The sequence below is a fragment of the Pan troglodytes genome, chromosome 4 (genome assembly GCF_028858775.2).
Source record: "Pan troglodytes isolate AG18354 chromosome 4, NHGRI_mPanTro3-v2.0_pri, whole genome shotgun sequence".
NCBI lineage: Eukaryota > Metazoa > Chordata > Mammalia > Primates > Hominidae > Pan > Pan troglodytes.
Window position 1 is genome coordinate 47727077 of NC_072402.2, and position 17238 is coordinate 47744314.

Genomic DNA, 17238 nt, shown 5'->3' on the forward strand with positions numbered 1-17238 from the left:
GTTAATCTTATGATACCTGTTATTTATTGATTTTTACTGTTTTTAAATCTGATTCTACTTGTATTTTAAAACAATTTTACCTTAAAATTAACAATGTGGAATTTACACAGATACACATAATTATATTTAAAATATACTCTAATTTTTTTATATTTATCTTTATCAACTCTGTCAATTTTGATAATGATTCAAACGAGAGTAGGGAAACACAATTTGAGTTGATCAAAATGCAGCTTATTTGAAAATACTGGAAACACAATATGCCTTTTATTTAGCATAGTTTGTATCATTTGTCACCTCTGAATATATCATGATTGACTCTTGGCTTTTGAGAGGTTCAACTTGTTAAAATGGCTTTTAATTACTTTCCTCTTTGCTACTTAAATTTTCACTACTAGCCAGCAGAAGTCACCTCAATTTGGTTCAACTGCTCAACTTCCACACATCATTAAAAGCATCCTTGTTCATTAGAGAGAGAGAGAGAGAGAGAAAGAGAGAAGGAAGGAAGGAAGGAGAGAGAAAAATAGAGAAAGAGAGAAAGAGTTCCAAAAAAAGAAAATGTTCCAACAGAATTCTGCCTATTTCAATCATGACATCCAGTTATGTTCCAAAAACAGTCCTGGTGACCTTTAGTGGAGAATAATATTAGAAACCAAAATCAGGGTAAATAAAGTGCCTATTAGTTTTTTATATGAGTACTAGAGAAGGTAACTGTTTATCACCTTTCTCTCTCTTTTTTTTTTTTTTTCCTGTGATGGAGTCTTGCTCTGTTGCCCAGGCTGGAGTGCAGTGACAATCTCGGCTCACTGCAACCTCTGCCTCGTGGGTTCAAGCGATTCTCCTGCCTCAGCCTCCCAAGTAGCTGAGATTACAGGCGCGTGCCACCATGCCTGGCTAGTTTTTTGTATTTTTAGTAGAGATGTGGTTCAACATGTTGGCCAGGCTGGTCACAAATTCCTGACCTTAAGTGATCTGCCCACCTTGGCCTCCCAAAGTTCTGGGATTACAGGTGTGAGCCACCATGCCCGGCCTGTTTATTACCTTCTTTAGAATGAGATGGAAAATTGTTTTGATTTAGTAAAGATGATAAGTTCATATGGAAGGTTTCAGTTTAACTCTAAGTTGACTGTCCTTTTTTGGTCTTAATGCAAGTAACTTAATATCCCCTTCTTTTCTAATTATCATCTTTAATATTCATATACATGCAAGAAAGTGCCATATCAATTTATGTGAATTATACTACTATTAAAATTAAAAGGAATCTCAAATTTGTGTGTGTGTGTGTGTGTGTGTGTGTGTGTGTTGAGAGTCTCGCTCTGTCACCCAGGCTGGAGTGCAGTGGTGTGATCTTGGCTCACTGCAACCTCCGCCTCCCAGATTTAAGTAATTCTCCCATCTCAGCCTCCCAAGTAGCTGGGATTACAGGCACGTGCCACCATGCCCGGCTAATTTTTGTATTTTTAATAGAGACAGGGTTTCGCCATGTTGGCCAAGCTAGTCACGAACAAAATCTCAATTTTTAAAACAATTTTATCTAAGTATATCATTAATATATATACCATTCATTATATATATACCATTCAATAATATATACCAATCATTTCACCGTTTTATTTTTGGCTACAGAATAAACTAATAATTTTTTCTACTTAATCAAGTAAACATAGGTAGAACCTACATGAGGATGTCCTTCTACTTCCATAAGTAAAATAGAGACCTCACATTTGTTTGTCTTTATTTGTAAGCTAAAATTACCATTATTTTAATCCCAGTTTTAGTATTTAGCTCCACTATTTCAGATGCCTTTAGAAAAACACAACATATTTATTACTTTAGTATTATACCAGCAAATGAATTCCAAAAAGCAATTAAGAATGTCAGTAAAAACAATTAAGTTAATATCAATATACAGTATAAATTAAAAGTTAAGAATGGCCAAAAGCATATCAAATAGTCGAAAACTTTATCCAGCTTCAAGTGTGACAATTTCTAAAGTCCACGTAATATTCAACATTAAGCTTAAAAAGAATTAAGTCACAAAAGATTCCAAAGTACATGGTGTACTGTGCATTTCAGTTATAGTTCTTTGTTCACATCATATTTACAAATCTCTCAACCAATCCAGATATGGGTATACTTCATAATTTGGTACATAAACAGACATGCAAACTAAAAACTTACATTCATTGAAAACTTCAACCCCTTAAGCTTTAATGCAATAATATAATTATTGGATAATTAAAAACTCATGGCTATATCCCAATATTTGCATCTTGGCATAATTGTACAATTATCACAGAGATAAAGTAAACCACTTTTAAAGAATTAAAACTGACAGAAGTAGTAACCTTTAGTTTATCAGTAAATAGTTTTCCAATTAGTGGCATCAGGTAAAGAGATCTCCACACTGAGAAATATTAAATTTTTGGTTCTACGTATTAACTAGTGTTATATTACCTTTCATTTTAAAAGCATTTACGATAAAACGCCTTCAATTTTTAATTTTTAATTTAACCAGAACAATGTGGAAAAATAACTGGCTAAAAAAAGTCATGAAAGTATGAAAGGAGAGTGAAGGAGGACTTACCAGAAATTATAAGTCACTAGAAAAGCCAGTATATTCAAAACAGAATGGTGTTGGCACAGAAACAGACAGATAGGAGCAGAATAGAGAGTCCAGAAATAGTTCCAAATATACATGGCATCTTTATATGTGACAAGGACAACATTTCAATCCCATAAAAAATAAATTTTCTTGTATTAACTAGGACTTAAGTAACTGGTCATCCATCTAGGGAAAAAAAAAAAAAGAAAGAGAATCCTACCTCATCTTGTGTACAAAATTTTAAGTTGAAGATTGAATGTTTTTTTAAAAATGGTGAGAAAATTTAAGAGAATATCTGCATGACCTTGGGGTGGACAATACCACTCTGAGAAAAACAAATAATTCAGAAGCAATAAAGAAAAAGACATATTTGATTAAATAATAATTAACAATTTCATTTGGCAAAAGACATCATAAACAGATAAAAACTGCAAAGACATTTGCACACATACAACAACAGATTAATACTTTCACGTAAGAGTTTGTAGAAACTGAAAAAGAGAAACACTACTAAATGGAAAAATGGGCAGTGAAAATGAGCATGAAATGAAGAAAAGAGAAATGTAAATGAACAGTAAACATATGAAAATATACTCAACATCAGTGGTAGTGAAGGAAATGCAATTTAAAGTAATGACCAGGCGTAGTAAGATTGGAAAGAATTAAGGGCAGTGACATCCAGTGCTGGTGAGAATGTAGGAAACGGGCATTCTTATGGGTGAAGGTGATTTTCTATTCTTTTGGGTAAAGTGATAGCTATTAAAATTAGAAATACACATACCGTTTGACCAAGCAATTCCACTTCTGGGAATCTATCCTATAGGAGAAAAAAGGACCAGTACGTAAGGATATAGGTAAAAAAATTGTTTATTGCAGCATTGTTTGTTGTGGGGAGGGGAGAAAGGGAGTACTGAAAACAACAAGAATGTCAGTTAATAGGAAAATGGTTAAATAAAATGTGGTATATCTATAATGTAGAACATAATATAATTATTAAAATAAATGGGATAAATTTGTATCTACTGACTTGGGAGACTGATAAAGTGACAAAAGAAAATTGAAGAGTGGGTGCTTAACATCTTGTTTAAGACAGGTAGTAGCAACAACTGCAACGAATCAATGTAAGCAAATGTACCTGCACCTGTATGCATATGAAGTGAAGAATGGAAGAATACACACCAGTCTAACAATGACTACCTAAGGTTGTGGATAGAGACAGGGATTGGAAGGGATGGAGATCATTTACCTCCTCTTTGTATAACTTTGTGCTGTTTCACTAGTTACTATGAGCACAATAGTAATTTCATAATTTTCAAAACTATGTTATTAACTTTTATAAATGGTAGTACAGTAGTATTTCTATACATTCATCTTCAGTAAAACAGTAGCAAATGAACAAACATTCTTTGCCTATGCCAGTCTTATCATTGTGTTCATTTGGGGCTACCTGCTTAATATCCATTCCATCTCTCTTTCCCCCCTGTGTATCAGCCATGTAGTTTGGGTGGAACTGACTACACTCCATTTCCAAGGACTCCTGAATGTTCTAAGCCATTGTTCTCCACCAGAAATACAATTCAGAGCCACTTATACAATTTAAAATTTTCTAGTAGTCACATTAAAATTATTTTTAAAGAAACAGGTTAACATAATTTTCATAACATTTAACCCAATATACCCACAAATACTATCATTTCAGCATGCTATTAACATAATAATTACTAATGAGATATTTCCATTCTTTTTCTGGATCTGTTTGGACTAGCCGCATTGCAAGAGCTTGAGAGCCACATGTGGCTAGTGGCTGCTGCACTGGACAACGCAGGTCTAAGCTAATGATGGTAATGCTAGAAACACTCCCATGTTCAGGATTAAACACATAATTTAAAATGGTCCAATCGAAGAGAAACCCATAATGGTAGGAGAAGAAAATTTCTTCTTCTTCCATTAACTCTGGAAACCGCAGGCAGACACTGAGGGGTGAGCCAGGAAGGAAGCCTGCAGCCAGTGCAGGAGGACCTGTGTCCCTGAGACAGCAGTGAGCCTCAGGACTAGCCCTCCAGTGCAGGAGGAACTGTGTCCCCGAGACAGCAGTGAGCCTCAGGACTAGCCCTCCAGTGCAGGAGGACCTGTGTCCCCAAGACAGCACTGACCCTTGGGACTAGCGCCCGCGTGCAGCCTCAACTGTTTAGTTACACAGCTGGCAATTTTTTCCTCCAATCACTTTGAGTTAGGTTTTCTATTACTTGTATTGAAAAGTACATTAATTGACAAACTCATCTATGGACAATGCCATGTCCGAAGAGAATAATTTTCTTAAGTACACTAGTTCAAATGCTAAAATTTTCTTCCAATTACTTTTAGTCAAGCTATTCTTTTGTTAAACTAGCTTTATTTGATAACCCTTTTAGAAATCTTCTGAAAATATCCCCAAAGAGGAGTCCCACAGACTAATTTCTTATCATCCAGGGAAACATGCCACAGTCACTATACAAGAGAGCAAATATTTCTCCTCAGAAGAAAACATGAAATCTCACAGCAAACAATCAGCTCTCATTCCACTTGATTTTTTTTTTTTTTTTTTTTTTTTTTTGAGACAGAGTCTCACTCTGAAGCCCAGGCTGGAATGCAGTGGCACGATCTCAGCTCACTGCTACCTCCGCCTCCTGGGTTCAAATGATTCTCCCACATCAGCCTCCTAAATAGCTGGGATTACAAGTGTGTGCCACCCCATGCCCGGCTAATTTTTGTATTTTTAGGTGAGACAGGGTCTCAGCATGTTGACCAGGCTGGTCTCCAACTCCTGAACTCAAGTGATCCACCCGCCTCTGCCTCCCAAAGTGCTGGGATTACAGGCATAAGCCACCTCGGCGGGCCTCTACCTTCTTTTCTGATTCTCGATCTCTAGATCAGAGTTTCTCATCCTCAGCACTACTGATATTTTGGGCAGATAATTCTTTGGGGTTGTCTTGTTTACTGTAGGTGTTTAGCAGTATCCCTGACCTCTCTCCACTAGAAGACAGTGAGAGAAACCCTGGTCCCCAAATAGTTGTGACAACCAAAAAGGTCTCTAGATATTGTCAAATGTCATCTTTGGGGGTAAAATCACCCCCAGTTGAGACCCACTGTCCTAGATAAGCAATCAGTTCAAGTGTATAACTGACCTTCATTGTTGTATCAGACTCAGGCAATGTAGCAATCATTAAAGCATGATGTAACCCTCTGAGTCCCCTGCATCACAACATTTTGGACCCGTGGTTCTCTCCCCAGCCACTGAACCTCCTCTGCACACTCTTCCTCTTCTACCCCCTCTCTATGCTAAGCGTGAGCTCTCCATTATAGTTCTTTCTAGAAGAAATGTGGCTAGTTCCTTCTGACTTCAGCTTCAAATCATTACTTGAGCTACTCCCTGAACCACCCACCCAACTACATCCCTTGCACTTCTCTGAGGGGCTTTTTGGACAAAGTATTTGCTCATTTATGATCACTCATTCCTCGACTCAATCTCCCCAGCCTGGTCCTTCTTCTCTATCAGCACACCCTGGGGGCCATTCCATCCCATCTTTCCACACTTTATCAGCTTACACATTGTCCTCTTTAATCCATCTCTTAGACTAGAATTTCAGTATAAGTACTGGTCAACTTTTCATAGCTTCTCAGACTGATCTATGGATTCAATATGATTTCAATAAAAATATCAACAGGCTTTTTTTTTGTAGAAGCTGACAAACTGATCCTACAATTAAGGCAACTAGAACAGCCAAAACAACTTTGAAAAAAGATGAACAAAGTTGGAATACTAATGCTTCTGAGATCAAGACTTATTATAAAGCTATAATAATCAAGACAGTAGATTGATGTAAAGACAAATCAATGAAATAGAAAGTCTGTAAATGGAAACACAAATACACAGACAACTAATTTTTGACAAAAGTTCAAAGCATTTCAAAGGAGAAAAAAATAACCTGTTCAACAAATGGTGTGGGAACAATTAGAGACTTGTATGCAGAAATGAACTTCAATCCATATCTCACCCTCCATGTATAAAAATCAACTAACATTAATCATAGACCTAAATATACAATCTAAAACTACAAAACTTCTGGAAGAAAACATAGGAGAAAACCTTTGTGACTTTGGATTAGGGAAAGACGGCTTAGCTCCAATACCAAAAGCATTTAAAGAACGAATTAATAAAGCTTTTGCTCTTCAATAGATGCTATAAAGAGAATAAAAACACAAGCCACAGGCTGGGAGAAAACATTTACAGATCACATATATCAGGTTTATTTATAATGGTCAAAAGCTATAAACAACCCAAATGTCCAGTGTCAAGAGACTAATGAAACTGACACAGTCATTCAGTAGGATATTACTTAGCAAAAAAACTCTAATAAATGATTGACATATGCTATGACATGGACGAATCTCAAAATAATTATGCTGAGTGAGAAGCCAGGCCTAAAAGAAGGGTGCATACAATATTACTCTAGTTATGTAAAGTTTTTAAAAAATGTAAACTAATTTTTAGGGATGGAAAGCATTGGTAGTTGTCTGGTTGGGGATGTGGGGGTGGGGGAGCAATGACCAAGGGGCAGGAGAAAACTTCTGGGGGAGATGGGTATTTTATTATCTCAACTGTGCTGGTGGTTTCACGAGCGTATACACATATCAACTTATGAAATTGTGCACTTTAAATTATGTACAGTTTATTGTATGCCAATTATGTCTCAATAATACTTTTTTAAGAGAGAAATGCAATGCTAGCTATTGGGGAAACCTCACTACTATACCATGTAGGAACAGCTGAAACTGGTTCATGCTACTTGGGAATCCATGAAAGGAAGCAGTTTTAGAGGTTTTGTTTTGTGGTTTTAAATTCCTCTGTGGGTTAACACAAACAGAATTCACAATTCTTGGTTACATGAACATAATACAGCCTAGATGATATTAAATAGTAGATGTGGTGTGTGTTGGGAGGGAAAGACTTAGACCCTTATGAAAACCAATTTGAAGTCTCTTTGTTTTAATTCTCCTTTTAAGTGCCTCCCAAGACAATCACCACCATCATCTTAAAGGTATGTCCAACCAACATCTTTCAGCAAAACAAAAAAAGAGAAAAAAAACAGAATAAACCTAAGTGGCCTGAATTCTCAAAGATAATAATTAAGTAATATGTTTTTAACCAGGTGTTTGATGGCATTTCTCCCCATGATTCTATCAAATTCAACCACATCTATATACATATTGGTAGTACCTTAGAAATCCACCTTAAAAAGCCACCACTATTCCTCTAAGACATGAAAACTGTGTACTGATCTATTAATTTCATTCCAGTGTATGATGTCAAGTGCATTTTAAAAATATACTTCATTGCTTCCAAGTGCTTCTTTAATCCACAAGGACCGGTTTTAGCATTTAAGCTAATTTATTCTAGACATAAAAAAAACCTTCTGCTTATTCTTGCAGATAATTGATTCTTGATTTGTTAAGATACTAAACACTATGGTTTATATGCTTAAATACAAACCCCCTGGTAAACCCACTCATGTGCCCCATGCAAAGCAAACTTGAATGTTTATTGCCTAGGGAGAGAGGCCAAAAGGAGCTGAGAAAAGGAGCAAAACTCTCCCTCACTTTGTCCTGCTGCTAGTCCAGTGGGAAGGTCCCACTCTCCCTGCAATTAACATTACCACTTGTTCCACAGCAGCCACATACGGAAGGCACACAGTACCAATTTCTCAAATCAAATGCCCTGCTCAATTTCCTAAAAATAAAATAAATCTAGAAGATACTCTCTTCCTCAAAGCTGACCCCTCTAAGTAAAAGCATGTACCACCACCCCCAATAACAATAAAAGACTGCATTGGAAAATCAGGGTTTAGGAAGAGTTAGGCACTCGACGCTAATGTTACCAAAAGGTTAATCCCACTGATCTCTATGACACACCAAAAGTTAAAAATCATTTTTCCTGCACTATAAAGAGCACAAAGCATAAGCTAAATTAGCATTTTCTGATAAAGGACATCTTCACATAAACATCTACGAAATATGTAAATATTTCTTGAAAGATTATATTTCTATAGTACACGTTTAAATTCATTCACTTATTTATTTTTTAGAGACAGGGTACCACTCTGTTGCCCAGGCTAAAGTGCAGTGGTATGATCACAGCTCAGTTACCTCAAACTCCTGGGTTCAAGCAATCCTCCAGCCTCAGCCTCCTTAGTAGCTAGGACTATAGATACATGCCACCATGCCTAGCTAATTTTTGGGGGGGGGGGTTGTTGTTGTTTGTTTGTTTGTTTGCAGAGACAGGGTCTCGTTATTTTGCCCAGGCTGGTTTCCAACTCCAGACCTCAAGCAATCCCCCTGTCTTGGCCTCTCCAAGTGCTGGCATTATAGGAGTAAGCCACTGCATCCAGCCTGAACTGAAATTATTAGAATTTGCAATCTAAAAAAAGTTTTAAATGTGTCTGTCTATGCTAGGTCAGGTTCCTGCCACCATTTGCATGTGATTCCACATGCAAATCAAACATATAGACTGTAGTCAGTAAAACTTTTTCCTCTCATGCAAATGTGTTCACAGAACTATCTGCAGAGAATTTCCTTACGGTGCTGGTCAAAAGTTATGTGAGTGATGCACGGGATGAAGCAGAGCTCACACGGCCACTGGGAGGAAGTATGCAGTTACTGGCATTTCCATGGGTTTGTCTCATGTTCCTGTACTTAAGCATGGGAAAGCCCTCAACATCATCCCAGAAGAGGTGACATCATAAAACAACTTATTAAAAGAAAACATGGGCTGGGTGCAGTGGCTCACGCCTGTAATCCCAACACTTTGGGAGGCCAATGTGGGTGGATCACGAAGTCAAGAGATTGAGACCATCCTGGCCAACATGGTGAAACTCTGTCTCTACTAAAAATACAAACATTAGGTGGGCATGGTGGTATGCGCCTGTAGTCCCAGCTACTTGGGAGGCTGAGGCAGGAGAATCGCCTGAAGGGAGGTGGAGATTGCAGTGAGCCGAGATTGCACCACTGCACTCCAGCCTGGTGACAGAGTGAGATTTCATCTCAAAAAAAAAAAAAAAAAAAAAAAAAAAACAAAGAAAAAAAAAAAAACCACATGTGTATTCAGATGGAAAAAAAATGGCCCACCAAAATACTCAGAGGGTGAGGTCCCTAACTCAGAAAAGTAGAAAAAGAAACTCTGAAAACCATTTGGTGTGGTATTTTCCTGCAGTTACTTAGGTCTGATAGTCTATGGCCACATGGAGTAAAAGAAGAATTTAAATCTCAGGAGTCAAAATGGCAGAGGAGATGGCACAGATTCCAAGAAACACCAGGACACAAGAGAAGTCCTACCTCTCCACAGTTCCCTGTTAGAGCTACCAGGGCCCAACTTGCTACCACACAACCCGGGTAAAGAGAGAACAATACAGAATTCAGCTGCTCTGCTCACATGGGTAATTGGATAATGAATATATTTGGGGACTGCCAGTTACTGCAGCTGGGACCATTACACCACACCAGTGTGGCTGTCACTATTCTCTTTAGTCTGAGGTAAACTCAGCATCCTGGTAGTGCTGGGTGTGTGGCTGCAGGTTTCCCCTTCAGCTACTGTTAAGGGTATGATTTTAAGGCAAGTTTGAGGCTTTGCTTTCCAAAATATTCAAAGAAACTATGACATACATGGTGAAGTCAAGCAAACTCTGTGAGGTCTACCCTTTATTGGGTCCATACTGTGGGTGTTGATGCTCACATTTCTTTATAAAACAAAACATACCTGTATTAGTCTGTTCTCATGCTGCTAATAAAGACATACCCAAGACTGGGTAATTTATAAAGGAAAGAAGTTCAATAGACTTATAGGTCCACATGGCTCGAAAGTCCCAACAATCACGGCAAAAGGTGAAGGAGGAGCAAGTCATGTCTTACATGGTGGCAGGCAAGAGAGCTTGTGCAGAAGAACTCCCATTTATAAAACCATTAGATCTTGTGAGACTTATTCACCACCATGAGAATGGTGTGGGGGAAGCTATCTTCATCATTCAATTATCTCCACCTGGCCCTACCTTTGACATGTGGGGATTTTTACAATTCAAGATGAGATTTGGGTGGAGACACAGCCAAACGATATCAGTACCCACTCCCTTGTTGATATCTATGTTTCTAACCCAAGCATGTTGACCTCAAAAAGGAAAGGCTGCTTGCCAATCCCTGGGAGTTAGGAACCCTAAATTTTGGTCATGGTTTGCAATCAACATATATACTCCCTGAGCACAAGCAAGCCTCAAATTCTCTGAGTCATTGGTTCCTTGTTTACTAAATAAAGATATTTTCAGTCAGACTTGTCTTAAGGCTTCTTCCAGCTCTGAAATTCTATGATTAAAATTTTCCATATAGACCACTATAATACATCATATTATTCTATCAACATCTGTCAGTCCCAAAACACAATTTCAAAGAGTGTCCTGATTACCCTGCTGAGAAGAGATGGCTTAAATCTGATAGAGGGGCCACTGAGGACAGGGAGTGAGTTCCTTCACGGCCTAATAATACTGAGCCAGAACACGTGTCATCTGTCTCCACAGCAATGTAGAGAGCTCGTGTCCTTAGGGTTACCAACGCAGGGTACAAGTGAAAGATCTATCCAAGGACATGGGGTCAACTGCCCCTTTCACACCTCTTCATGGAAATGGAACAGCCCCTGAGAAAATGCTACTCCAATGATCTGGCTTTAAGGGGACTTCCCCAGCCTACTTTGTGGTCTTTTGCCTAACTCAACAGGACAAAAATAAATGATCTGGGGGGAGAGAAAGAAGGGCATAATTCCCAATATATTTTATTTATTTAAGAAAACATACAGCACTTATTGTATGCCAGGTACTGTCATAAACACTTTACAAATATTAATTTAATCCTCTAAACAATTTGAGGACACAATAATATTCTCATTCTACTTTAGGAAACTAAGGCACATAGAGGTTAAGGTCATGCAGCTGGCTAAATGGCAGAGACAGGATTCAAACCTAGGCAGTGTGACTTCTGAGTCCAAGCTCCAAAATGCTACTCAGTGATTGATTGCCTATTGATTAACAGATGTGAGAAGGTGGCTTTTAGTGAGACAGCACAGACATATGCCTCTCTCAATGGGTCACTCTAAATAAGCATTGCTGAAAAGGACTGCTCACTAAAAAACTTTCCCCCAATCCTACTTGATTCTGATTTGCTAAAAAGTTATTCCAGTAAATATGAAATAGGGAATTTCTGCCCCTGCTTTTAGCTATCCAAAAGCACACTTCACCACTACACACACCCCCCAAAACTCTAAGAACGTTAATTCTCAACTGGGAATGGCATTTTAGATTCACCTTGAAAAGTAGTTAAAAGTACTCAAGCCTCTACCTTACCCTGCCCTCAATACACACTAGATTCTGATTTGCATTCCCAAGGGTGTTTGGCAATGCACACAGATTTTTATAAACCTCCCCACAGGTAACCTAACCCTCTCCCCTGAGACAAAACTAAGGTCTTCATATAATTTTCAAAGGTAAGAAGATCAATCCTACATTGTTTCTATATCCTAAATCTCTTCCCTACCCACTTCACAGAAGACAAATGCATGTGTGATAAGGAAAGCTGCAAATACATGCCAAATACCAAACCGGCTATTTGATGAATACATAAATGCAATTGACATTCTTCCACAGTCTGAAATCCTCTCTTTACTCTCAGGATAGATTACACTATTCTCTTTTTATATAAACATGCCACTTTAAATGCTAATTGAGATGCGACACTCGATTTTTTTCTTTGTTTTGTTTTTGGGTTTCTAACATTCAAAATGACACTGGACTTCCATGTGGCTTTGATAATAGATATTTTGAATTTTTGCTTCAATATTTGTGGGGGTGGGAGGACAGAAAATGCTAAGAAGAAAACTAAATTTATTTTAAAATTTATTCAAATATGGTTTACACATCCTTTATTTTGTTTGAATTAAACTCTTTCCCTCTCTTTCAGGAAACATTGCCTTTACTTTGCTGAAAATCTCACAAATGTAATTCAAGTAAGTTGAAAACCAAGGTGATTCCCTTTCCTTGCCTTCTAGAAATAATCTCATTTTACCCAAACTACTTTTCTAGACAGGCAGTCAAGGCAGTATTTTCTGATATATAACAGGCCTGAACGTAAGTCTTCTTTTTAAAAAATACACACACACACACACACACACACACACACGCATCAACCTATGCCCATTCCATTATACAGAAGCTCACTTCCTATCTTGTGTCAAAATCAGAAATTCCAATTTTAGAAATACCCTAATCCAATACACACAATTCAATATGATTGAGACAGGAGACAGCCAAGGGTCCCTGGTGAAATCCCACTTTCAAGCGTAAAACGGCCTGGAGGCTGAAATACCGAACTGCTGATCCTGGATGAAGCCCACCCTTTCCCGACTGATTCTTTCTGAGTAATGCCCACCTGCACCCTGGGAGGATGAGGTAAAGCCTCGGGAAGTTTGCACCCTTTGCAATGGGGAGAAGCCTGGCCTCTTCTGTTCCTGTGTGGTGACCTGGGATTCTATCTGTGAAGTGGGAAACCTCCTAGCAGGACTCTCTCTCTCTCTCTCTCTCTTGCTTTGCTTAGAGTTATTTTTCCTTTTCACCAAGTAAATTCCATTTTCCCAACCCTTCTATATGTCCACGAGCCTAATCTTTCCTGGTCGTGTGATAAAAGCCCAGTTTTAGTTGAACTAAGGAAAAAGCTCTCCAACAAATACATCTACTATAAGACAAACTCTACCTCAGAAGTCTAGCAGGCCCAGCTCCACCCAGAAGCTACCATCAAGTTCCCCTGCTTTGTAGTCCTAACTACTTTTTGACAATATTTTCTCCCTCTGTTGGTCACTCTCATCTTCCATCTCATCTCTGGACACCCTTTACTGTACCTAACCAAGAAAGGCAAAATTAGAAAGTGGTAAAACAAGTTCATTATTCTTTTCATACATTTATTAATGTAGTCATATGGTAAAATGGTTCTCAATACCTGCTCAACTTTTCTGCTAGCCTTGTTTCTTGCCACTTCACCAGAAGCATCCCATTAATGAATTGTCTTCTGCTGTGCTAAATTTAGTTTGGGTGACAACCTGCCCTGACCAAAGGTACATACATTTCAGTGAGGTACCAAAGACATCTCCAAGATCCAGCAGAATGAATTTCTAATACTGGAATGTTTGACATGTGGTAGATGTGTTTAAGATGGAAATCCCCTTTGCGGTCAGAGGGGATTGACCCCCTAGCAGACCTGAAACTATCAAATGCCAGTAGATAACTAGCCCACTTATTCCAAGACCAGCCCTAATAGACTCCAACCACTCTCAGAGGAATAATGAAAGGGTGAATGGAGAAAAATCATAAAAACATGTAAACCAAATATAAAATTCTAAGTCCCCCATCTGACTGAATGAATCCCCCTTTTTCAGCCAATGGCATTCCAAAGTAAACCTGAAAAACTAGTTCAGGCCATGATAAGAAGAGAGGGTTGGACATGCCTCATGATACCCTCCTTCCCTTTGGAATTCAGCACAACCGACCAGCTGACGTTAAAACAGAGATCTTAAGACTGACAAAACAGGCTCTTTGTAGCATAAGAGACCAAATTCCAATGTGACTCTAGTGTAGCATCACGTGACAGATAGCAGGCCCTGAAAGAAATTCAAGTACTTTACCCCAAAATATATTTTTGACACATTTTTAAATGGCTCTGCAAATCTGTCTCTTGTGGAGAAAAATCTACATTCTGTAGAGAATCTCTTCCTTTTCCAGGACTTTTCCTGATTCAGGAGAGATTAAGAGTCTGATACCTTTTAAGGCCTGACAAGAGACATTTACCATCTATTCTACATAATAAGAACCCTAGTTTCCATAATCACTTATCTTAACCCAGACACTCCTTTCTACTAATTCCAGGTCTTAGATAATAACTCTTTCAACCAATTGCCAATATCAGAAAATCTTTGAATCCACCTATGATCTGTAAGCACCACCCACCCAGCTATCACACCTTTCCAGACCAAACCAATACATAATTTACATGTATCAATTGGTGTCTTATATTTCCTGAAAATGCATGATGCCAAGTGTAACCTGACCACCTTGGGCACATGTTCTCAGGACCTCTCAGGACCTCAGGCCTTGGTCGTTCATATTGAGCTAAGAATAAATCCCTTCAAATATTTTACAGAGTTTGACTCTTTCATTGACAAACTCTATAAAGAGGAATACTGTTACCAGCTGCTAGTATTGTTGCTAGATCAGTTAATTAAAATAAGCAAAACCTTTTAAATTGCCTCTGGGATAATTTGAATGCTCTCAGCAATCCCTCAGCATGCAGAGACATACTTTTCCAGGACTACTATACATACTGGGAGCTGTTTCTGCCTTGGGTTCCTGCTGCTGGATATTCCTTTTTTTTTTTTTTTTTGAGACAGAGTTTCACTCTGTTGCCCAGGCTGGCGTGGGCGCGATCTCGGCTCACTGCAACCTCCACCTTCTGGGTGGAAGTGATTCTCCTGCCTCAGCCTCCAGAGTAGCTGGAATTACAGGCATGCGCCTCCAAGCCTGGTTAATTTTTGTATTTTTCAGTAGACATGGGGTTTTACCATGTTGGCTAGGCTGGTCCTGAACTCCTGACCTCAGATGATCCACTTGCCTCGGCCTCCCAAAGTGCTAGGATTACAGGCGTGAGCCACTGCGCCCGGCCTTGGATATTCCTTTATGCCCGGCCTTGGATATTCCTTTAAAAGCATCCTTAAAGCATGTGTGTGGACATAAAGATGGGAACAATAAGACACCGGGGTCTACTAGGTCTATTAGTGCAGGGAGGCAAGGGGGAAAGGGCTGGAAAACTACTGTTTGGGTACTATATTCACTCACTACCTGGGTGTCAGGATCTTTTACCCCAAACCTTAGTGTCATGCAATATACTCCTGTAGCAAATCTACACATGTACTTCCTGAACCTAAAAGTTGAAATTATTTTTCAAAAGAGTTGGAAAAATTTTTTAAATAAAAATAAATTTAAAACAGCTGTCACAATCAAATATCATAAACCAATCCATCAATCAAGCAAGCAAGCAATCAAACAGGTGTGGCCAGAGAACTTAAAGCTAAGAAACTGCCAAGTGTCAGTCACTGCTTCTACTAAAATGAAGTGATAATTGCAGATAATTTTATAGATCCCGGACCTACAAGGCCATGAAACAATGCACCACGGCTTATAATTAAACAAGGTGGAGGAAAGGTCATTTTAAGTAGCAGGGAGAATCTATTTGCTAAGAATACATAGTACAGTTTCCTTCTTCTCTATACAGAGACATCTGAATACCACTTAAAAACAGGAGCTGGCCTGAGCCTATTTCCTGCTCCTCTCTCCAGAGTATAAACACCATCAAGGCACTCTAGGGAATTCCATGAAAAAAGAAGCCTCTCTGTCCTGGAGAGCTGTTTATTTAGGCAATTAACAAAACACAAAGGGGTCCTTTAAAAATAAATAGTGGCTGCCAGGGACACCTTGGTTTTGCTCCTAATCATCTTGGACTCACATCTTGGGCTTTTCCACTTTTTACACCTTCCTTGCCTGAAAACAAACACTTCCCTGTGAATTTTTCCACTTAGAAATGTAATTTCAGGACTTACATTCAAAATATGGGTGAAAAAAAGTACCACAACAATAATGGCACTTTAATAAATACGGACAGTACAAATTCGTTATTAGAAAAATCTAAATCAAACAACATGCAGAAGGTTGATGTGTTCCACACTGAATTGAAACCATGAAGGATCTGGCACCAGCCATCCAGCCATGGCATCACCACTTGTGCTCAGGGAGCAGGCACAGTGACAGAACCTAAGAGAACACGGCAGGTCCACTGCTTGGAGGCTCCCAATCTAGGAGGGGGAGACAGATTTGTACAGACTCCACAAATGTCTGCACTATGTAGTTATCATACTGGTCACCTTGCTGAACACAAAGAACACGCATTCAGAGTCACAACTCTTTGATGGATAAAGTGGGATAAAAATCTAAAGCAACAAATCTAGTTCTGAAGCTAAGTGTAATAATATACCATCATAAATGCTATTATCTCATTTGCTTCATCCCCTGGCTTGAGGTAGTATATACTAAAGCATTTCAAGATTATCACAATTTATCATCATAATTTTTTCTATGATGTTCTGGCAAGAACCAATTGGTGTCTGCCACTGTAGATATTGCAGTTATTGTCAAATCATATTTATTTGGAGCAATCTTATTATGAGACAAAATGAACCAAATATACACACACACACACACACACACACAGGTGTGAGAATGTTTACATCATTGTTATTCAAATTACTTAAAAATCTACATAAATACTTGGTTAAAGCAATTTGAATCCTACTTCAAAACAATCACTGAGTATTTTACATAAAATATTTCAGAATACCAAAAATATAGTGGCTATAATATAAACACCCATATACACACTATCACATTAATGCTGTACATGAAACTCCTTGCAGAGGCCTCTCAAATCCAATGTCTTTCATTCTTTCCACTAGTAAGTGACCTTTA

The 17238-nt window shown here is 38.4% G+C and overlaps 1 protein-coding gene across 26 annotated transcripts in view; it reads right to left on the reverse strand.

Moving 5' to 3' along the window:
• The window catches only part of MAST4 (microtubule associated serine/threonine kinase family member 4), a 575831-nt gene that overhangs the window by 248860 nt on the left and 309733 nt on the right, over window positions 1-17238 (reverse strand). For 16 of the 26 annotated variants that reach the window (XM_016953224.4, XM_054684302.2, XM_016953222.4 and 13 more), the window contains one exon: window positions 3387-3422. The exons of the other annotated variants lie outside the window; for them this stretch is intronic. In XM_016953224.4, the coding sequence (XP_016808713.3) occupies window positions 3387-3422 (36 nt within the window). The remainder of the gene's footprint in view (window positions 1-3386; window positions 3423-17238) is intronic. 26 annotated transcript variants of the gene reach the window in all.